This window comes from Macrotis lagotis, chromosome 1 (genome assembly GCF_037893015.1).
Source record: "Macrotis lagotis isolate mMagLag1 chromosome 1, bilby.v1.9.chrom.fasta, whole genome shotgun sequence".
Lineage (NCBI taxonomy): Eukaryota > Metazoa > Chordata > Mammalia > Peramelemorphia > Peramelidae > Macrotis > Macrotis lagotis.
The window spans coordinates 447,445,620-447,470,196 of record NC_133658.1 but is presented as its reverse complement, the minus strand read 5'-3'; the positions used below and the strand labels follow the sequence as shown (position 1 = coordinate 447,470,196).

The following is a 24,577-nucleotide window of genomic DNA, read 5'->3' as shown; positions in this document are numbered from 1 at the left end:
CAGTTTTTGTATAAAGAGGCTTGATTCCTTAAGGATATGATTTATCTCTCATCATATTGAACTTTGATCAATGCATACTATGGGAATGATATAAAGAATAACAAATTGTCTTTTATGGGGCATGGGGGGAGGGAAGCAAGATTGGGGAAAAAATCATAAAACTCAACATAAATAAAACTTTTCTAAAATTAAAATGGAGGGTTAAGGCAACTTCTGTCCCTGTGTCTTGCTTATTCCCAAAGCCAGTCCTCAAATTCTGGACCAAAAAACCCATTTTGTTCCTGAGAGCACATGGCCTACACAACTAACAGAGTTTTCTGCTGCTCTTCTGATATTAATATTCATACATTAAACCAGTTTGCATTTTTTGTCTTGCTTTGCTACATTTCTAGGTGGGGTGGATTTGCCCATTTCTCCCTAAAATTTCTGTGAACTCCTTTAGCTGGATCTTTACTTATAGTGCTCTTTCCCAGATTAGTTTGATTCTTGACAATGTTTCTTGATTTGCTATCAACATACTTAAATTATTCCACACTATCAGTTCATTACAGGTTCATATTTGTTTCCATACTATAGCAATCTTTATAGATCCTGGTAGGTCAGGTTGGTCCAGAAGGACTTGGGTCATTCTGGTCAAGTCTGCTTCCTCAGAGGGTTACCATCTTTCTTGCTACTATTCTAACTAAATGGCTTTCTACATAATAGGTATTTCTCCTCTCACTAATTTTTCCCCAAAATAACTCATCAATACCTCTGCCACTATTTGGCCAGAGGCATAGAATAATTATAGTTTAGGGGTGGATTCTATGTATGTAAGACCAGTTCTTTACACTCCAAAATGCTCAAAAGCAGTCTTAAGGGCTTTTCATCTTAGCACAGTCATAGACCCACTATTCTTTTAATAACTTTACCATGGGAGCAGCTAGGTGCTGCAGTAGATAGAGCAATAGCCCTGAAGTCAGGAAGACCTGAGTTCAAATTCAGACCACTGATACTTACTAGCTGTGTGACCTTGGACAAGTCACTTAAACCCAATGTCTTGTAAAAAACAAAAACAAACAAAAAATAACTTTGCTATATACTCAGTCAATTCATCTATAGTCTTCATCAGGGAGACGAGGAATGTATTCTGAAAATGTTCCTAGACTAGATTTATTTTTAGTTTCTGTAATGGTTTTCAATCTGTCTCCAGGCAAAATTTCTCTTTTCCTTTCAGGACACCTAGTCAAAATAAGACATATCTTTAAAGCAATTTTTTCTACCACAATAGAAGTATCTTTGGTTTTTCTCTCAAAAACTACACTGCTATTTGATTTCATGAAAGCTTGCTTTCCATAAAAATCTAGATAATTCAGGAGGATAAATTCTTGGTTCATAGAATATAAACTCAGTTGTATCCTTCAAACATATTTTTGTCAAATGAAATCCTAAAGTATTTTCAAACCCAAACCTCAATTATGGGGCTAAGTCATCTTTTCTATTCATTAGTACAGCAAGTGTATACAATTCCAACTCAAATGGAAGTTAATCAATTTTGAAATACTGAACCCTACATGTATGATTGACTGTTTGAAAGATTCTAGTAATTAAAAGAGTATATTCTTAGGGGCTACTCTTTACCTCATTCTCATGTATACTTTGCTAGCTTCTCTAGTTCTACTATGTCATATATGGGAAAAATTTCCAAACCACCGCAATTTGATTCCAACAGTGCCAATTACAAGCCCTAAGTGTCAACCATATTTATCAGTAGATTGTGGTTAGCATAAAATAATTGGTGTTCCATTAAAATATCAGGATTAAGATTAATAAAATAAATTCTGTAAATAAATGCTATATTAAAAAACATCAGGAGGGGAAAAGTGGGAAAAAAAGATCTTCAGGGATAATATATTAGCAAGTAAGCAATCAGATAGTTTGAATCATTTTTAAAAAAATTTTAACTGAAGCTAAACTATATTTCTCCTATTCTTTCAACCCTATATTTTTTTTTATTATATGATGACTTCTCTTTTTTTCTCATTCATTCATTCAGTTTCTTTGCTGGGTTTTTAATGGTGTTTTCTTTGGCAGAATGTCTTTTCTTTCCAATTCTCTTTGTTGTTCTCTTAATTCACCTTCCCTATTGAGGTCTCTACCTCCTCTCAGTCCCCAGGTTTGTAACCTCAGTAAAATATAAAATTCCTTACTCTCATACATCACATATTCAACCTGTTGCCAAATCTTGTTTCTAACTCTACAACGTATCTCATATAGATCTTCTCTCAACTCAAACAACAACCCTAATTAAGGCCCTTATTACCTCTAACCTGTTATTTCAATAACAGACTTCTGACTGGCCACCTTAGCTCATCTCTCTCCAATCCAATATAACATCTACTTAGTTACCAACATGATTTTTCTAAAGGTAACCTCTGATCATGCACTCCTCTACCCCTAATCAGTGAACACTATTTGTCTCCTTATTACTCCCAGGAACAAATGTAAACTTATTTGGTATTTAACGAGCTTTATAACCTGGTGTCATCCTGCTTTTCCAGTCTTTGTACTCTTCTTACTAAATATTATTCTTCTCCACACACTATTTTTTAAGCCACACTGGTTCACTGACAATCCCTTGAATGGGACATTCCATCACTAATCTCTGTCACCTCTTCCCTCTACCTGGAATGCTCTATCCCCTCTCCCCAATTTCTTATTTTCCCTGATTTTTCTTCAAGATACAGCTCAAATCCCACATACTCCAGGAGGTCTTCTGTGCTTCTCTAGATGTTAATGCAGCTTATCTTCCATCTATCACCTAGTCACTTACAATGCTGTCTTCTGCATTAGAACAGAAGTTCCTTGAAAGTAGAGATGGTCTTTTTGTCTTTATTTGTGCTCCTAGAATTTAACAGTGACTGGTATATAGCAACTGCTTATTGACTTAACTTGTCTTTATTTCTTTTTTTTTCTTTTCTTTTTTTAGGTTTTTTGTAAGGCAAACAGGGTTAAGTAGCTTGCCCAAGGCCACACAGCTAGATAATTATTAAGTGTCTGAGACTGGATTTGAACCCAGGTACTCCTGACTCCAAGACCGGTGCTTTATCCACTAAGCCATCTAGCCGCCCCTTTGTCTTTATTTCTTGCAGATGACAAATAAATATTATGACTATTATAAGTAGTTGGTGGTTGGTATCAAGGGGGTATTTAATATTTTTTATTGTAGTTTTGTTTTTTCACCATGAAAAGTTTGGGTTAATTTTTCTATTGGAATTCTTTTAATTTATAAAAGTAACATCAAAAATAAAAGAATACAATGTAATAGTAATTTCAAAAATAATAAAATTTTGTTCTTTAATAGTTAATACTTTTAACGAAAAGAATATTATAATAACATAGCCCAGACTATCTGTTTTAGATTTCCAAATGTAGCTCATGAGGTCTATCCATAGCGATTAGTACTAAAAATATTTAAAATATAAAATATGCAATAGAAATTATATTTAATATTCCATCCATCAAGATCCATTGAAGTGGTTAAGTTGCATATCTTCCTACAATAAGGATTGTTTAGAAAGATTAAATTAAAAGATTTATTCTAAAGATTAAAGGGAGTTTCCTAGAAATAGGATGAAACTATTGAGCCTTATTCATAGGAATATTTTAATTTTTTCCCCTAGACTCAATTTTGAATCAGGCTAGTGAAGGTGACTAAGCTATCTAAGAATACAAAAACAGAACAAAAGAAGCTCTTGAATATCACCTGGTAGATAATATTTCATTGTCTTCTTTTAGGTAGTTAATTAACTACTTAATTAATTAATTTGTAGTTTGAAGGCATAGTCATCTTTGTTTAACTTAATTAAGTGGTGATCTGCCTTTCTCCCAAGCTGCAGAAAGCAGGTTAAAAAGCCAGGGATAGATAGGGTATAACTGTCATCACCACCAAGTGATATGCACAGTATATATACATACCACCTCCCACATTCCTAAAATTTCAATATAACTTTCAATTGCTTAAGAGAAACTCAAAAAACTGAATATTGCATTTAGACACTGAATCATTCTAAAGTCTGTATTACAGAAGTTTATGATGGGATGCCATCTTGCATCTCAGACTATAGTCATAACTTGTCATTACTTCATTGAAATGTTCTATTTTTCTCTACTACAATAACTAAAGTTTGGCACCCAACTAATACACCATAGTCATAAATAATTTGCTAGGCTAACAGTCCTCAACAATAGCAGTAACCAAATGTAAATAATGACACATTATGTTGGGGTCAAAAATAGTAAATAGAAAAGTCAACAATTGTTTTGCAAATACTTTGGAAAAAAACCACCATGAAAATAATTGTGACAATTGCTGTAAAGGATGTGATAAATTTTATAAAGAACTCCATAAACCCTTCCAAATAAAATCATCATTGATGACTTCAAGGTAAAGTTGAGAAATAGGATTCAAAGAAATAAAGCAAGTATCACTCAGTAAAAAAAAAAAGAAATGATAGCATCAAAATCTTGTAGATTATACAGAAATCTTAAAGCTTTATATCATGAATATTTTCTTATAAAAAATTGGTAGGCCCTGGAATAGTAAGCACCAAATAACATAAAAAGGATTGAATCTGATTATATATTAACAGACAAGAAACTATGGATATTGAAGTTATCACTTATTCATTTGTTTTTGTACAGTTAGACCAATGACTGAACAGAGTTAACATCAGAACTCATAAAAGCAAAAAGAAATGAGGATGATAACATTAAATTAGGCTTCCGGGTAGCACATTTTTCTATCTTTAGTGACAGATACAGTGCAAGGCACATAGTAAGCACTTAATCAATGGTTGTTGACTGACTCATTGACAATAATTTCATCTGGAAGTTACACCAGTGAGAATTACAACAAGGTAGTGAAAGAATCAAAAAATATCCTTACATGGTTAAGATTTGATTCATTTGCAAAACTGAGACAACCACGTTCTAATAAAAATAGTCCAAATAGCTAATAATTAGAGATCAATGGACAATTCCACTAATAATATATTATGATGCCTATTTTCCTGGAGCCTTTCCAACAATTGTCATTTTCCCTTTTGGTTAGTCTCATATTTTTAATACAAACTAGTATCTGTTGTACAGCAGTAAGACCTAGAACAGCATTCCTCTGAAGAACTTAGAAGAATTAAATGAGCATGCTCCACTGATACCTAACAATGTCAATAAAAAAGAAAAGGACTCTGGATTGTTGGGTGGATGCCCTGCTGCAAACTTTTGGCAGGAGATGAATGAGAATTGAAGTGAAACAGGCATGGATGCATTTTAATCCTAATTGAGAGAACTCCCATATTTAATCCTAACTGAGAGAACTTCAAAAAGTGATGAGATGATAGATCCATTTGAGTACTGAACTTCATTGTGTATATTGTTTTGTTTTGTTTTGGCTCTGCTTGTCTCCCTTTGCATGACTTCAAGGAAGTTATTATATACTTTTCTGATTTTTAATATGTTATGCTTTATAATACAGTAATAGTTTATTACATTTATGTAGCCTAATCTTCTCATCTATTCTCAAATCAGTGGACACATGATTCTAGCTTTTGTCTGTCTGTCCTGGGGACTTCTCAGTACTTCTTTGCCCTTATCTAGCTGCTACTCAACTTAGATCTATGTCTTTTATTAGGGCCTTCCCTGGGAGGCTTGGGAATCTCAGACTACTTGTGGCCTCTGCCATCATCTCTAAAACTTCCTAAGGAACCACATATTCAGCCTGTCCTGTGACTTCTGCCTTCATCTCTGTATCAGCCCCAATCCATCTTGCTTGCCTGTGCTCTTCTCTCTACTTTCATATCCATAAACTTTTCCCTTTATTTGATTATAATCTTTTATTATTCTACCTTCCCTCTCTCTTAGTACCACTAACTTTCAGGCTAAAAGGCTTGCTTGGATCTATATTGGCCAAGACTAGAGCATGTAGGAGGCAATGACCAAGCCTTTGAAAGCTTATTCTACCTACCTCTCTTTTGATCTACAAAGAAATCTGTGGATTTTAGTACTACTTTGCACTTTTGCCTTTCTGCTTCTGAGTCTCTTCAATTGCATATACTCAAGTAATGTTATCCATTAATTCAATAGCAATATAATTTAAAAAATATTTGCAATAATAACTGCCAAACTCTAGAAAAGTCTTTGTATCTTTTTTTTAGGTTTTTGCAAGGCAATGGGGTTAAGTGGCTTGCCCAAGGCCACACAGCTAGGTAATTATTAAGTGTCTGAGGCCGGATTTGAACTCAGGTACTCCTCCTGACTACAGGGCTGGTGCTCTATCCACTGCGCCACCTAGCCACCCCTAAGTCCTTGGATCTTAAAGTTTCTTTGGATTGTGGACAATTCAGAATTGCATCTTTCTTTTATATCTCAGTGCTCATTCCTTGGTGAGATAGCATGTGGTCCATATAATGGTCAGAGGTTATACAAAACAGACACTTGCTGATTAGCAGTCTTGAAGCCATTTTTCTTATATCACTTTTTTTTTGTTTTTTTTCAAGGCATTGGTGTTAAGTGATTTGCCCAAGGTCACACAGCTAGGTAATCATTAAGTGTCTGAAGCTGCATTTGAATTGAGGTCCACTTGACTCCAGGGTCAGTGACCTATCTACTGAGCTACCTAGCTGCCCTGAGACCATTTTTCTTTAAATAAACCAATATTTCTAGCAGTATTTCCTTATGATCTTCTAGGGTCTTCCCAGGGAAAGATAAGGCCCACCAACATTTAGAGTTAACTCATTTCTCAATTCCTTTTTCTCATCAGTGTTTGAAAATTGTCAAGTATTCCCCAGCTTCATTGGAATATATACTAAAAATGGTAAAAATCTAATTGGTTAGATAAATGTGGCTTTTCCCTTGTGTTACTCTGCCATAGTCATAGTAACAATATAGTCAACAATTGTTGAGAAACAGCATGATAAAACAGGGCATCCTGAACTCCTAGTACATTTCATTATTTCACTTGGGTTCTTGAGTACAACTTGATTATTTATTTATGTATTTATATATTTATTTATTCATGTATTCATGTATTTATTTATTCTTCCATTCTTCTTTAGTGCCATCATTACAATGTATTTTCTCATGAATTCTAACCAACAGCTTTTTCAGATGGTCTCTTAGACCCTCCATTACAGAGAAAGGAATTTTCTTAGTATTTTCCCAGAATGATCATGCGTAAGAGAGCCAAACCTCATAAACATCTTACATTTCACTTGAATAGTAAGATCACATTATCTTCTTTCTGAGGTTCTACCTCAGCTTTTACTTCTATTCTTCTAATTCTGGGGAACAAGCAGAATAGAATTTCTCTGAATTCATTTTGGAGGATGAAGAGCCTATATTCATGTGATATTTACTACTTGACTTTTTATGTGCACAATTAAAGTGTGTATATATTGAGTCTCAACTTGTCACTTATGTTATTCTGACAATATGTTGAACACTAGGATTGTTTCCATTTAAAGCTGATAATGCATTTGAACATAATTGGCATGTACATATATATATATATATATATATATATATATATATATATATATCTCACACATCTAGGAGTCAATTACCTTATTAATATCAGAAATATTTAGAAATTTCAACATCACTATAATGTATCCTCCTAGTTCAAATCTTTCTAAATGTTGTGAAGCTATTTTCTTCAAATGTCTCTCATAAAACGACTAGAACACAATGATCCCTTGTATCACAAATGCTGTGTCCAAGACAGCAGTGTGGCACATTCTCAGTATTCCTCTTCACCTTTGCATGGGGTCACTTGAGTCCAGAGGGTGATGATAGCTGTTGAGATCAAATTCATTGCTTGAAGCTCTGGGGGCAGCTCTTTAATTCTATCTTCCTAGAGAGTACTTAGGACCCTTGTTTTCTGTACTTCTATATCTATTTTAGGCGAAAGTACATGGAGACAGAGTGTGGGCATCTCCACAACTATAACAGGACATTCTGGCCTTTTGACTTTCTCTGATGGTGGCATTCAAGTCAGGGTGTCCAGTGGGGCAAGTCCATTTCTGCAGCCATTTCTCATTCAGTTCTATTTTCTGACCCTGTACCTGCAGTACTTTACCTCCTCAGATTATATAAGATTAGATGTTTCTGCAGAGAATGGAATCCCTTAGTGCTGACTTCTTGTTAGAACTCTTTCATTAACATATTCTTTCAATTAAAAAAAAGAAAATTTTCACATGACCAACATCTTCACTTTGATAAGGCATCATTTAGGGATAGTCTTTTGGCAATTTGGTTCAATTTTATCCTACTTCCTTTTTCAGGAAAAATATTCCTTTCTGTATAAGAGTATGACTCAATGCCTGTCCATCCATCCCAAAAATTGGGATGGTAACTTTTCTTTGTACTGGACACTTTAGCGTCATAAAATTCCTGCCAGTTTTTTAGTAGTTCTATTGCCTACCCAACTCCAATTTCTATAGAATCTATCACTAGTGACAAAGTTCTTTGGAGAGTCTCTTTTTTCTACCATGGCAACTTATCCTGATTCTGATCACATGTGATGTTTCTTTATGCATCTCAAAAGACCTAAAACTCTACCAATACAGTAGTGAACTATTGACTTCTACAATAATGAACCTAGCTTTGGGTCTCTTCACAAATGGGTATGCTGCTATTTCTCTTAGAAGAACAAACCTTCCATCTAAGCATTGATAACTCTTGAAAGAACAATCATTGAACATTGAAGCACAAAAGTGATTTTGGGGCAAGGAGATTCATCATTCACAGATGAGTCTGATTGTGCCTTCTGGAATGTTGCCTTCCTATGCAGATTAAAGTCCAAGGACAAATTTAAGCTTATATCTCAACTACTGGTTTTTTTTTTTTTTTATCATGTCTATCATTCAGTAATGCTGGAACATATATACAAGTACAACCCTACTTTGGAGAAAATATTGTAAGACAGTTGTCTGATAGTCTTCTTTTCTGAATTTGTTCAGGTATTCTAAATGACTGAAGCTGGCAATTCGCAGAGAACATCCTTAGTGAATCATCTAAGATGGTTTCAATAAACTATTACACAACTCCCAATTATTTTACTTTGCCTATTAATGTCTCTATAATATCTTCAGGTCTGTACATGAGGACTACTCCAAATGTCAGTAATCACTTATGAATATTAACAACCATTTACTGACATTACTGTTTGACTATCATGCTTATAATTTTGCACAATTTTTCAATCACCAATGAACTATCCACTACCTGATCAAATAAGTAAGTTAAGCCCTAGAACAATGGATATTCAGAATCAGAATGAATTAGTAGTAATAACACTAGTAGAGCAATAACAATATTAATAATAAATAACTATAACAATGGCTACTGGATATTGATGATCCTTTGGGTACCATCAAATAATAAGTATTACTAATATACAGACTGAAATATGGGGTTAGAATAAATCACGTTCAGTGAAAGTCAAAACACAAAGAAGAATGGGAAAAACAAAACAATATATTTTCTATTCAAAGTTGAATTATCATTCAAAACAAAATCCAACTGATAACATCAAAGGGAGAAGAAAATAAAATATCATAAAAAATAAAATTGCATTTTAAATGGAAATTACAAATCAAATTTATAGAAAAAATCCAAGAAATTACAAATTAAATAAACAAAAATCAATATCCAATAATTTTCCTCAAAAGTAGTCAATGTTGAGTTAGATTCAACATTAAACTTAAATGAGGGGCAGCTAGGTGGTGCAGTGGATAAAGCACCGGCCCTGGAGTCAGGAGTACCTGGGTTCAAATCCGGTCTCAGACACTTAATAATTACCTAGCTGTGTGGCCTTGGGCAAGCCACTTAACCCCGTTTGCCTTGCAAAAATCCTAAAAAAAAAAAAAAACACAAAAAAACCCCTTAAATGGTAGAGGCCAAATGAATTAATAAATATTTTCATAAAAATAAAAATTTAAAATGTTAGTATAATATGTATTATTACTACATGCAACAATAATGCAGGCAATTCTGCTTGAAAAGAAATTTTAAAAAAAGAATTAAAAATAAATTCCAAATTCCAAAAGTGGCTTAAAAAATCCTCAAATTAATATCCCAAGTGAGGGAATGGCCCCTATACTTTGGAAATTTGGGGGGGGGGGGGATTGCCTATGACATGGCCAGTTTACCCAGATCATATCTTATTCCTCATAATAGACAGTGCACTGGACATGACATTAACCTTTACTTGTCTCTGTTTCATTCCTCACTCTGAAGGTTATAACTTCATTGAAACACATACCAATCTAAACTATTTGAATTTTGTTGATTGAAGACTTCACAAAGCAGGAAAAGGAAATGGTCTCAAATCACATGGTTAATTTGTTTCAGCTATTTATCAGTATATATAAATATTAACTGATACAAAATAAAAATCACAAGATACTGTTTCATTCACTCAGTCACAACTATTGGAAAAAGAAACCATCAAACAAATAATTTAGCATTTTGTAATGTACTAATTTCTACAATGTTTTGCCCTGTTTTCCAAACTATTCTCTAGTTTACTTCCGGAACAATCCTGCAATAAGCAATTAATTTAAAAACAAAACAAAAAATGAATTGAAAGTCAATTATAGCATCATAGTTAATAGGAGATAAGAACAAGAATTGGAGAAAATAGTGCAGTAAATGTCTGCCAGATGTAGGTGCCGGAAAAGGGGAGTTAACTTCCTTGGTTGTCCTTTAGTTCCAACAACATCAGGAAGCAGCTTTCAGTCACCCCCATCATTTTTTTTCCTTAATGAGCAGAGGCTGTGGTAGATGAAACTAAGCCAGAAATGTCCAGAGTCTATTCCTGAGGCTATTCCTGAGCTCCTATCACAAAATGTCTTCAGGGAGCTTTTTTATTTCTCTAGGAATGCCATAGAGGCATTCCTCTGCTTTCAATCTGCTCCAAATCTGGTTTCCAAAAAGTTCTAGCTCAGTGCTACTGCCTGTACTTGCTCTTTGGGATGACATATTCTGTCTGATTTGTTCACGGAGAAATTCCTAAGATATCTCAGGTCAGAGAGAATATCACATTATCTGAAGAATTACAATTCCCAGAATTCAGTTAGGTTTCAAAACTTTTCTCTGTCTACACCCATTGGAAATTGGGAGGGCCAATTACACTAGAAGCAAAAGTTCATTGAGTGTAGAACTGTTTTGTTTTTTGACTGTGTATCCTGCAATGCCTAGAACTTATACTTAGTGAGAACTTGGGAAATTTTGTTTAATTGGATTCTTTTTTTAAATAATAATTTGACTGTTTTTTTTAACTACTGTCAAGTATCTCTTGGTCTAAATTTCTTAAAACTCTAATAAACTCTTTAACATGTGAAGTGATTTATCTTATTCAATAACACCTGCTCAATGATTAAGTTGTAAAAATACAAACACATAAGAAGAATGTTAAAATAAAGGTTTGAAAATCTGATCTGAGTTAATTAGAGGAATTATTGTTAAACATATTTACATTTGGATTTTATAAAGGATGTAGCTATATATATCACAGAATGAAATAATGAACCATTTGTGCTTAAACAGTGCAATAGTTCCTTTACAACAACTACCTGTAAAGCAAACTTACTTTCTATTTTGTATATGCATTTAAGTTTTGTTAAAAAATTTTTAGTTAAAAAACATTACAGACTTTGGGAAAATTAAAAAGTGAAATATGTTTCTTCATTTACCCAATTTTTACCATCATGCTATGGATTATTCAATTAATTCTCTTAAATGAGTCAGCACTGGTATTCAATTATGTTCTTGATTTGTTTATTTTGTTTTCAAAGCAAAGAAAACATAGTTAAGTATCTCAAGTTCCTAAGAATCAATTTAAAAATACATTAATAAATACAGTACAATTAAAATTAAACAAAACTGTCAAAGAAAAACAAAACCCCTACAAAATCTACTTTATAGGTTTAAAAAAGAAAATGTAGAGAAAATGTAACCTCATTTTGGCACAACAATGACACAATAAATGTGCCATAATAGTCCAATAAAATCCTTGGGGAGTAAAATTAATCACAGCAAAAATTTGTGGATCTCAGAAAGAGAACATAAAATCACCAAATCTTAAAAAAAAAAACCCTATTTCTTGCAGAAATAAGCAACCAGGAATTATTACTCTATTCTTGATCATGATCTCCCATATATAGAGTGCATGTGTGTGCGCACATGTATATGTTGCTCATTTTGGCTATGTGTGTCCTCATAGGTGCCAAATATGTCTCACAGAGATGCATTAGAGAGATCCAATTTCATTTGCTCAAGTTCTCCAACCATCCAACATAAAGAGGAGAGTCTTATGCAAATTGGTTTGAATGCTCAGAATATAGTCATAATAAGAAAAATATATATATTCCTTGGATTGGTGATTTCAATTTTCTTTTTTTTAAGCAGTCTTCAGTTTCCATGAAATTAAGTGAAAAGTAACGAATCTATATTTAGGGGGCTCTCTCAACTATGCCACTTAATTACTTGTGTGACTTGGGGTAAATCATTTAACATTTTGGGACTTTTGTATCTTCACCCAAAAAGAGTTGGTCATGTGACTGTCCCCTAAGCTAAGCTAAACCTATCATTCATATATATCTTAGGGTTCTTTGAGTCCCTACATAATATTAGGGTTAATTACACTCAGTATAAGTTTAGCTTATATCTAATACCTTCCATTCTAGGGCATTCCAATTCTAGGCAGTTTGAAAAGTAATTAATTCTAGTTTTAAAAATACCAGGGTCTTCTATTCACACAACTTTTAGAAAAATGAGCATTTCAGCATCACTAACTGAAGTGGTCAAACTCTCCCAAGTAATAAACTGATGTTTCTATTTCTTTTCATAAATTCCAAAGAATACAATGTCTCTCTGTACTTGTTAAAAACAAAAGCTTAATAATACCCTCAGTTGACTAAGCTAATGAAAGTTCAAATAGGAGAACAATTAATGGATCAATGAAAAACTTTATTTCAAGTTCATCTCAACTAAATTTTGAACCAGAAATATTCCTCTTCTAGTCAGTGCCCACCTATGGTGGAGCAAGAATAAGTAATTGGGGGAGAGGACCTGGGAACAAGCATTTATTTTGCTTTAAAATTATCCTCTGGTTTTAATAAAAATGACAAAATAAGAGAAAAATTCTGTAGATGGTATTTCTCTTTAATTACCTCCCAAAAAAATCATTATGTAAGGAATGGAAACTACTTAAACTAGAAAAATAAGCATAAGTTAACAATGATTTCAAATTTTAGGCAATCTAGGATAAAACTCCAATTTTTGAGTTGACTAACAAATGGGGAATTTATATTTTTATAGAGCTTAATTACAATTTAATTTTTAAAAATGGACCAAGATATATACTTTTGTTCTTGCTTGAAAGTACACTTGGATTTTTAAACGAAGGCAAATTGACTGAAGATTTTAATCTGAATTCTACTAAACCTTAACCATAATCATTATAGGTTTCATCTCTCCGAAATAAGGTATTGCCTCAGTCATTCATAGCACTAATGAAATGTTATGTTGATACCTAGCATTATGATTTTGTTTTGAATATTAATCTATAATAATTTACTATAATATAAATAAAATACAAAATAATTTTCATACATTTAAAATTACAAACAGGCAATATATTAGTGTGTCTACAGAAAATCATGACATCTTTAGGACAAACAGCTAACTCTAGCAGAACATTAATCATCCTATGGATATAGAAGTTGCTGAAATTTTGAGTTTCCATTTGGGCATAAATATACCTCTATCTTTAAAAAGGTAATAAAAACAAAATAGAACAAACACTCACACTCACCCACACATGCATGCATACACATGCAAACACACACACACACACATCCACACACATCCACCCCCTCACAAATACACCTTGCACCTTAAGGAATGGGCTGTTTCTTCTGTGTAGTTGACAGTGACTGACTTAACTAAATTTTGAATATGATCTCAGCATTGCTTGTTGAATTGAAAAATAATTCCCGTAACAGATTCTGGTACTATTGAATCAAATTATTGACCAAAGAAACTGAGCTGGAATGAACCTCTGAGATGTAGTTTAACCCCTCATTTTACAAATGAGAAAATGGATGTAATTTTTCTGATCACAGAGCTATTTAATGGTAAAGCTGTGAAATATGTCTTTCATATAGTTTTATTATTACTACAAGGCCCTTTAATAATTAACAGATTTAAAATAGGTTTTTTCAGGTTCATATAATTTACTAAGTGATTTATAAACATTTGGGCATTGAATCATTTGATGACATTTATGAAAATGCTGTGTAAAATATGGTTACACAAAGCTAAAAAAAACCCTCAAACTAATTAGTATATTTCCAGATTTAGAAACAAAAGAAGTGTAGATGTAATTAAAAAGATATTTTTCTGATGAAAATAATTTTTAACTAAGAATACTGTAAGGAAGGCAATTTTCCGCCTTATGTAGTAAAGGACAAATAGTTTTAAATGATGCACAATTGTCATGAAATCTCTAATTTATAATTCTGTAGAGAACTTGCACTCAGTTTAATTATACAAATACAGAAATTTCATTACCAGTGAGACAAATCAAGGGCCCATAAAGTGCTCATGGTGATATTACTTTGAAAATCTGATTACTTAAGTTTAAACTTTTAGAAACAGTTTTAAAATAACACTCTAATATTAATAATAAGGATAAGTTTCAATGATTATGATCTACTGAAAAAATATTCCAAGATTATAGTTTAGGTATGATCATAATTTCAAGTTACCCAAATCATTTGTTTACCCTATGAAAAATAACTAATGAAGAATCTTAAGCACTTAGAAAGTGAATGAAAATGATATCATTACAATCAGAGTTGGGAAGGGTCCAAGAGAAGAAAATGAATCAATGAAGAGACTTGTTTCTATTTCTTCTAGCAAAAACCTTTACCCAACCTTCCCCTTTATGTATTCAAATAATCATTGCATTCATGTAATTGCAAGAAATCTTAAGTGAGGCATCTGCAATAATATCCATTACCTCAATATGTTCTTTTTTTTAATAAAAAGAAAACTGAAAGATACTCATCAAATAGCCTATTTGAATATATATGTGTGTGTATGTATGTATGTAAATATATAAAACAGGAAACAGAGATATATACATATCTTAAAAACAAAACTGAACTACAATTTGTATAATTAATTATATCATAATGACAGTATCATTTATAAATATGAAATGTCAACTTTGTCTCAACCTTTGAAAAAAGTCAAAGTATATTTATTGTCTTTGTTTATTCTTGTTTTTTTAAGATATGCTTTTCAAAAAGTATCAACAATGTGCATCACTAATATAGGTCACATTATTATTGATCTAGTGAATACTGATGAGAAAAGATCTACATTTAAAGATATTTTAATGTGATTAGTCTCAATTAAACATTAAAGTAATATAGATAAAAACTGATGCCAGAAAGTTAACATAACTCTGCATTGACAATTCTGAGAATATATCATTCTATGTTTTTTTGTACGTGCACACACACACACACACACACACACACACACACACACACACACACAATAATACCATAACAGAAGGGTTCTGTATCTGTGTTTAAAGAAGGGGTTGTTGGCAAACACCACAGCTCACTTCTGCTGAAATGTACACAACTGATATATGCAGCACAGAAAGCTGGCACCAAGGGCTTATAACCTTAATTTGCCTGAAAGAAGGAATGGAGATTTACCTTCAAAGCACGTTCTTGATTGTTTTCAGCAGTCAGATGTCTCATGTTGTTTGCTGAAGTCTGGTTCTGCTCTTTCAGATGATGAAGCTCCTGCTCTAGCCGTTTGCACTGCAACGAGAAAAGAATTCCATTAAGTAAAGAAGCTAGGGCATATATACATACACACACATACACACACACACACATAATATGTATGCCATATATATATATGGCACATATAAATATATATTCAAAATGTACATATTTTTGCAACAAACCACATGAATGAACGTAATAACATTATCACATTTTCTAAAGGAGAAGGCATTTTAGCAAAAGAAAAGCTTCAGCAAAAGCAATGTTTTATTTACTTATTTAGTAAGAAGAAAGTGTTCTTACATGTCATTTTAAAAATTCCTGTCAAAATAATTAAAATGAACATTTTTATTAGATTGTCAAACATGCAAAAATAACTTAGATTATTTTCTAATTAGATGAGTTATTTACCATTTATCTGATATTTGACTAAAATAATAACACATTAGGCATGTTCCTGATAATTACCTTAGAGAAATAATGCCAAAATCTTCATAAAATATCCTATATTCTATCCATTAATTTTATTTTATATGCAATACTTAAGAAACTTTAAAAATTCTTTATTATGGAAAAAATTCAAGATAAATACCTTGGAAAATTGTTTTGAAAGCAAAAATCAATAAATAGCTGTAACTGTAGGACTTAAAAAACAGAAAAAAGCAAATTCAACATGATGTTATTTGGCTCTCATGTACACTTGATCTTCACTTCCAGAAAGGTAAAGAGACCTAACTGTTTAGATTCTTGATCATTTAAATAATAACAACAAAATAAATACATACCAGGAAATTAATAATCATGACCATTAAAAATGAAATTAGCAATTCATAATACACATAAAGCTACACATTTTTCTAGCTAATGATGATGTTTCTGAAAATTGTATGTAAAGTTTTAGAAACTATTGCATTAAAAGTACACTGTAGAAACTAGGTTTATAAAGAAAAATTGTAGTGAATTATTTAACTTTTAGAATTTTTCCAAGTATCCAAATTCAGCTTGCAAGAATGAATGAATGAAAAAAAATCACACTTATTTAGTGCTATGTGGTAAACACTAGGGATACATATATACAAAACAGAGACAATCCCTACTCTCAAGGACCTCACATTCAAAAGATTTACCTCCAAGTTAGAAGTGGTCCTTGGGATGAAAAAGCAAAGCATATGGTGATGCCTCTTCTTTATATCATTTCCATTGCTATATCATTTAAGTTTCCGACATTGAACAAATTGGCAGTGCCTAGATGTCAAAAACATTCATATGTGGATATGCAATAGCTGTAGCTTCTAAATGTAAATAACATATTTCAAAAAACAAAATTGACATCTAACATACATTCTTCTCTAGTTCTATAGTACCTACTTTTTTTCCTCTATTGCTTTTATTTTTAAAGTAAGTTTTATTGGCGCATCTTTTAATTGCCCTCACCTCTCTCCCCCCCAAGCTATCAGAAAAACTATCCTATATAAAAATATTTTTAAAGAAAAAAGAGAGTTGAGGGGAGAAGCCAAGATGGCTATATGTAACTAGTATGCTCAGGGAGCTTTTCCCTACACAAAAGCAGAGAAAGCCTCTGCAATGACATTAAACCTACAGATTGCCCCAAGAAAAAGACAATATTCAAAGAAGTTTTAAATGGTAGACATCATGGAGGATCTTCAGTGAAGGTCTGTCTCTTTGAGAGGAAAGGTGAAGTAAAGCTCAGGAGGTGGGAGAGCAGGAAAGCCAGAGGGAAGCTATTAGCCACAGTGCAGTCCAGGTCCTGACAGCTTGGTAAGTCTTGGAAGCTGGATACCAAGTCAGACAAAGTCTGAACCCCAGGAACACTGGGACAAAAGACAGGATTGGGTTGGAAACAAATCACTACATAGACAGAACCTGGACATAAAGTAGGAAATAAACTCCTGCAAAGGCAAGGCATGGCCTTCATAGGCAACATATTGGCCAATGATAAGTCAGGGATCAGATCCTAGCCCCAGAATAAAAAGCTTGGATCTATATTCCCTATACCCAAGGATTAGAACTCAGACATTTCAAGATGAGGAAAAGAGTTGAAAGAGAGCTCACTATAGAAAGTTACTATGTAGATAAAGATGATAATGCCACCTTGGAAGAAGAAAACAGTAAAAAAATTTACCCCCAGATGTAGTTTCAAAAGAGTCTATGAAATGGACTCAAATCCAAAAGTTCATAGGAGAGGTTAAAGAGAATTTATAAACCAAAGAAGAAAGGCAGAAGAATAATGGAAAAAAAGAAATTAGAGTCATGCAGGAAAATTAATGTAACTCTTTAGAAAATAAAAGTGACCAATTGGAAAAGGAAACACAAAAGCCAATTGAAGAAAATAAAACCCTAAAAATTAGAATTGAACAGAAAACAATGAATCTACAAGACTACAAGAATCCACCAAACAAAATAAAAAGGCTGAAAAAAAATTGAAGAAAACGTAAAGTACCTTTTAGGAAAAACAAACTATCTAGAAAACAAATCCAGGATAGATAATTTACAAATAATTGTAGTACCACTAGACTAGATAAAAAAAAGAACATGGAAAACATCTTAGAGGAAATTATCAGGGAAAACTGTCCAAAAAGACAAAATAGCCATTGAAAGAATACACAGGGGGCGGCTAGGTGGTGTAGTGGATAAAGCACTGGCCCTGGAGTCAGGGGTACCTGGGTTCAAATCTGGTCTCAGACACTTAATAATTACCTAGCTGTGTGGCCTTGGGCAAGCCACTTAACTCCATTTGCCTTGCAAAAACCTAAAAAAAAACCAAACTAAAATAAATAAAAGAATACACAGAACTCCTCCAGAAAAAGACCAAGATAAAAATTCAAGGACTATTTATAGTCAAATTCCAGAATTCTCAAATAAAGGAGAAAATATTGCAAACAGCAAAAAGGAAACAATTTAAATACAAAGGAAACACAATCAGGTTTACACAGGCTTACACAATCTTGCAGAACCAGAGCACCTGGAATATGATATATCAATATATCGGAGGGCAAAGGACCTAGGATTACAGCCAAGAATTTGCTACTCTGCAAAATTCAGCACATTCTATCAGGGGAAAAGATGGATGTTCAATGAAATAGAGGACTTCTGAAATTTCCAGATAAAAAAGACCAGAGGTGAACAGAGAATTCAATTGGCAAATACATGATTCAAGAGATGCATAAAAAGGTAAATGGAAGAGGGGGAAGGAAAAAACTGCCACACCAAATGTTAGTCATGACCATCAAATTATATACCAGTCTATAAAGGAAGATATAACACTTGTAATTCTTGAGAATTGTATTTCTCTTAGTATAACTAAAGGGAAGAATATAATTTAAAAGACTGGATTTAAAAGAATATGGGTAGGGTTGGTTCTTATCTCTCCATTGAAGAGGATCAAGATGACATCACTATGTTTAAGACAAAAAGCAGTGATGAAAAGCAAGGGTAATTACTCTAAACTTAAGTGTCTCAGTTTTCTTTGACCTACTTTAATTCTGCTTTACTCACAAAGTTTGACACTTTCTCTGATGAGGTTATCCTATGCTGGGCAGTCCTGAGTCAGTGTCTTCCATACCTTATGATCAATCTTAAAGTTCTTAAGAGAGACCTTAAGAGTGTCCTGGTACTAAGAGCACTTTGAGGCTCTATAATTGATTAAATCAGAAGGGAATTTAGTAATAGAGGGTCAGAACCTATCTAGAAGGGTTGGACTTATTAATTCACACTTTAGATTTGGTCATAACTAGGGTTGGACTTAATTCATCCTTTAGAGTTAGGTCATAACTAGGGTTCAAGTACCCTGGTTGGGGAGCTAATGAGAAGTGTGGAAGAAAATATGCTTGGGGGGTACAAATGGTTTATGAAATGATTTGGCTTTGGATGATACTTTGGCTCATGAAGATTGTGTGTCCTTGGCAGGGTGCTTGAAAAGGGGGTAAGGTTAAAAATGACTGTAATTTGATGTAATTCAAGACTCTTGAGAAGTGTACTACTGATGAGACAGAAGAGAGGAGGGTACTTAATGACTCTGAGGCAATGCTGCTTATCAAACAATTAGGTAATCAATTAATAAAGCATTGACTGATGGTGCCTGATTAATAGTACATGATTGATAACACCAGGTGAAGTGGCAAAAGAGCTGTTATTTTAGAGAGATTGAAGGGAGGGTGTGAACACTGAGTAAATTCTATTCAATATATTTGGCCCAGAGAAGGAATAAGATACATTCCCATTTAAGATTAAGAATCTAGCCTACTCTACAAAGAGGAAGTGGGAAGGGAAAGAAAAGGGAAGAAGGTAAGAGGGAAAGGAAAAGCAAAAGTGAAAATAAACTGAAAGTTAAATTTTGAAAGAAAAGTAAAAGGGGAAAGAGAGTAAAACTTTGTTAAGGAGGAATAAGGGGAAAGGAAAGAGAAAAATATAAATGGGGAAAGAAAGCATGGAGGTAAATAAAGTATTAGTAATCTTAACTGTAAATGTGAATGAAATGAACTGTTCCATAAACTAGAAGTGGATAGTAGAATGGATTAAAAACCAGAATCCAACAATATGTTGCTTACAAGAACACATTTGAAGCAGACACATACACATGGGGTAAAGGTAAAAGGATGGAGGGAAATACATTATGCTTCAGCTGAAGTAATAAAAAAAAATCAGGGTTAGTGATCCCTGATCTCAGATAAAGCAAAAGCAAAAATCGTTCTCACAAAAAGGGATAAGGAAGGAAACTATATAGTCTTTTTTTGTTAAGAAAGATTTTATTTAGTTTTACAATTCTTCCCCCATTCTTGTTTCCTTCCCGCCACCCTCCCACAAAAGGCATTCTTTTAGTCTTTACATTGGTTCCGTGTTATACATTGATCTCAGTTGAATGTGATGACAGAGAAGTCATGTCCTTAAGGAAGAAAAATAAAGTTACATAAATTACATAATAAAATAACTTTTTTTTTTCTAAATTGAAGGTAATGGTCTTTGTTCAAAGTTCATAATTCTTTCTCTGGATACAGATGGTACTCTCTATTGCAGATAGCCCCAAATTGTCCCTGGCTGTTGCACTGATGGAAAGAGCAAGTCCATCAAGCTTGACCATCACCCCCATGTTGGTGTTGGGATGAAACTACATCTTCTTAAAAGGCACCATAGACAATGAAGTTAATCATTTTTATATGTATGCACTGAATGACATAGCAACCAAATTCCTAAAGGAAAAGCTGAGTGAATTACAAGGAGACATAGATAGCAAAACTTTAATAACACCCTTTCGCAGAACTAGATAAAGCTAACCACACACAAGAAGGAAGTTAAGAAAGTTTATGTAATCTTAGAAAACTTAGATGACAGACCTCTGGAGAAAACTGAATGGGGAATAGAAAAGAATATACCTTTTTCCTCATGGCACTTATAGAAAAATTGACTATGTACTAGGGCATAAAAACCTTATAATCAAATGCAGAAAGAGAGAACTAGTAAATACATACTTCTCAGCTCAAGATGCAATAAAAATTATATGTAATAAAGGGTCATGGAAAACCAAACCAAAAATTAATTGGAAACTAAATAGATTAATTTTAAATGAGTAAAGCAAACAGCAATCGTAGAAATAATCAAGAATTATATCCAAGAAAATGAAAACAATGAGACATCATACCAAAACTTATGGATGGCAGCCAAAGCAGTTTTGAGCAGAAACTTTATATGTCTAAATGCTTATATGAATAAAATAGAGAAAGAGGAGATCATTGAATTGGGCTTGCATCTAAAAAAAGCTAGGAAAAAAATTAAAACTCTCCAGTTAAATACAAAATTATAAATTTCAACAATCAAGGGAGAAATTAATAAAATTGAAACAAGAAAACCAATGAACTAATAAAAAAAGAGTTGGTTTTATGGGGAAAAAACACTAAAATAGACAAACCTTTTATTAATCTGATTAAAAGAAAGAAGATAACCAAATTACCAATATCAAAAATGAAAACAGTAAACTAACCCCCAATGAGGAGGAAATTAAAGAGATAATTCAGAGCTACTTTGCCGACCCTAAATAACCTAAATAACCTAAATGAAATGGATGAATATTTACAAAAATATGAACTGACATTAACAGAAGAGGAAATAAAATATTTAAATATCCCATTTCATTAAAAGAAATTGAAAAAAACTATCAATAAACTCTCCAAGAAAAAAGTCTCCAGGTCCAGATGGATTTACAAGTGAATTCTTATAAACATTTACATTAAATGTATAACATTTAAGGAACAATTAATTCCAATTCAACATAAACTATTTAAAAAATAGTGGAAGAAGAAGTTCTGCCAAATTCCTTTAATGACACCAATATGGTGCTGATACCTAAACCAGGAAGGATCAAAACAGACAAAGAAAAACACAGACCAATCTCCCTAATGAACATTGATGCAAAAACCTTAAATAAAATTTTAGAAAAGACTTTATATTACATTATTGCCAGGATAATACACCATGGCTTTGGAAGATTTATACAAGGTAGGCAGGGATGGTTCAATGTTAAGAAAACACTCAACATAATTGAACATATCAATATCAAAACCAACAGAAATCACATGATTATTTCAATAGAGGCTGAAACACCCTTTGATAAAATACAACTTCTGTTCCTATTAAAAACACTAGGAAGGACTTCCAGCCAAGATGGCAGAGAGAAGCCAGACCATGTGCTAATGTCCCCTGATCTTCCCTCATATATAATATGAAACACACCTCTTGACAGAAATCCGATCAACAAAACCCAGAAAAAGTAGCTAGGAGAACAATACCTACCTCAAGGTCTATCTGTCTTCAGGGATAGTGGGTGTGCTGAGCACAGAGCACAGCCAGCCAGTGGGGGTGGGGTGAGAGCCAGACTAGCCTAAGATCAGCCCCAATAAACAACCAGAGAATGGAGGCATGGCCATGGGACTACTACTCTGGGACTTACTGGGACTGGAAGGGCTGGAGAAATTCCATCCTCTTGCACCCCCTACTGGGTCAGGTGGAGATATTACACTCAGTGAGCAAAAGCTCTAGCACCCCCTACTGACCAGCTGGAGATATTATATTCAGTGAGCAAAGACTCTAGCACCCCTACTGGCTAACCCAAGTAGTTACTAAACCCAGTGAACAAAGCCTCTAGGGATCTCAACACCAAACTTTGGTGAATCAGCCCCACCCCCAACACAAGATGTTAGGAAAATGAAGCAAGGCTATTGGAAAGGGGGGTCCATAGAAAAATTCCTAGAAGGAAAAGACCCTGACTCAAAGACATGTAGAACCTCTTAGTAGAGTATGATTTGGTCTCCAGCACAGAAAGACTATTTTGAAGAAATCAGGAAGGAGTTTAAAAATCAATTGGAAAATTTGGGAAAAGAAACCCAAGAGAAGATTGACACCTTGCAACTAGAAAACAAATACTTGGAAAAATACAACTGGACAAATGAAAAAAAGAAAATAATTCTCTCAAATCTCAACTAGTCAAATGGAAAACTCTTACAAAAATAGAATTGACCAATTGGAAAAGGAGTTGCAAAAGATAAATGAAGAAAATTCTTCCCTAAAAAAATGAATGGAATCTGTGGAAACTAAAAAGCACCTCTGAGGTACCACCTCACACCTCTCAGACCAATATGACCAGAAAGGATAATGATCAATGCTGGAAGGGATGTGGGAAATTTGGGACACTAATAATTATTAGTCGAGCTGTGAACTAATCCAACTTTTCTGGAGAGCAGTTTGGAATTATACCCAAAACGCAACAAAAATGTATGTACCTTTTGATCCAGCAATACCACTACTGGGTCTATACCCTGAAAAGACTATGAAAAAGGGTAAAAACATCACCTGAACAAAAATATCCATAGCAGCCCTGTTAGTGGTCGCACAGATTGGAAACTGAGTGAATGTCCATCAATTGGAGAATGACTTAATAAACTGCAGTATATGTATGTGATGGAAGTTTAGTATCTGTGTGACCCTTGAGTCACTTAACCCTATTTGCCTCAGTTTCTTCAACAGTAAAATGAGTAGAGAAGGAAATGTATCTTTTTCTCCTTCAGTGTCTTTTCCAAGAAAACCACAAATAATGTCATGAAGAGTTGGACATGACTGAATTTAAATAAATACACATACTTACACACACACACACACACACACAGTTTTATATTTTACATTTTGTAAAAATTGTTCCTTGTTCCTTACTGGATTTCAATCTGAGAGTGATTCAGGGAATTTATCTTTGCACACTCTCATTGTTTGACAAGAGCTATATATAATATGCCTATTTCCTCTCTTATCCTGGATCTATGGACATACAGGACAGGCTTTGCATCCTTCTGATAATGATCTTTTTGTAGATCTAGACCCAAGGATTACTATTAAGTTAATTTTAAGTACAACCTCTGATCTCATCAGTCTCATGTGTTATATAAATGTTGAAAGCAAGGAAATCTCATAGCATCCTCATAACCCATATGGGGAGCAGGGAGGGCAAACCAAAATGGGAGGCACTGCCCTGAGACAGCCCAAGTGGATGGAGATAAGAATGGACTGGAAAAATTCTGTTGCTAGATCTTTTTGTTATTGAGAAGGAAAATGAGAAGAGTCAATCAGTTAGCAGATTTTGCTTTTTATAGCATCACCTGGCAATTATACTAAGTTAAAGGAATAGTCATTGAACTGGAAATATTCTGAAGCTCTTCAGCACC

At 33.4% G+C, this 24,577-nt stretch overlaps 1 protein-coding gene across 13 annotated transcripts in view; it reads right to left on the bottom strand.

Moving 5' to 3' along the window:
- The window catches only part of MIPOL1 (mirror-image polydactyly 1), a 540,848-nt gene that overhangs the window by 188,781 nt on the left and 327,490 nt on the right, over window positions 1–24,577 (bottom strand). For all 13 annotated transcript variants that reach the window (XM_074213408.1, XM_074213404.1, XM_074213409.1 and 10 more), the window contains one exon: window positions 15,780–15,887. In XM_074213408.1, the coding sequence (XP_074069509.1) occupies window positions 15,780–15,887 (108 nt within the window). The remainder of the gene's footprint in view (window positions 1–15,779; window positions 15,888–24,577) is intronic.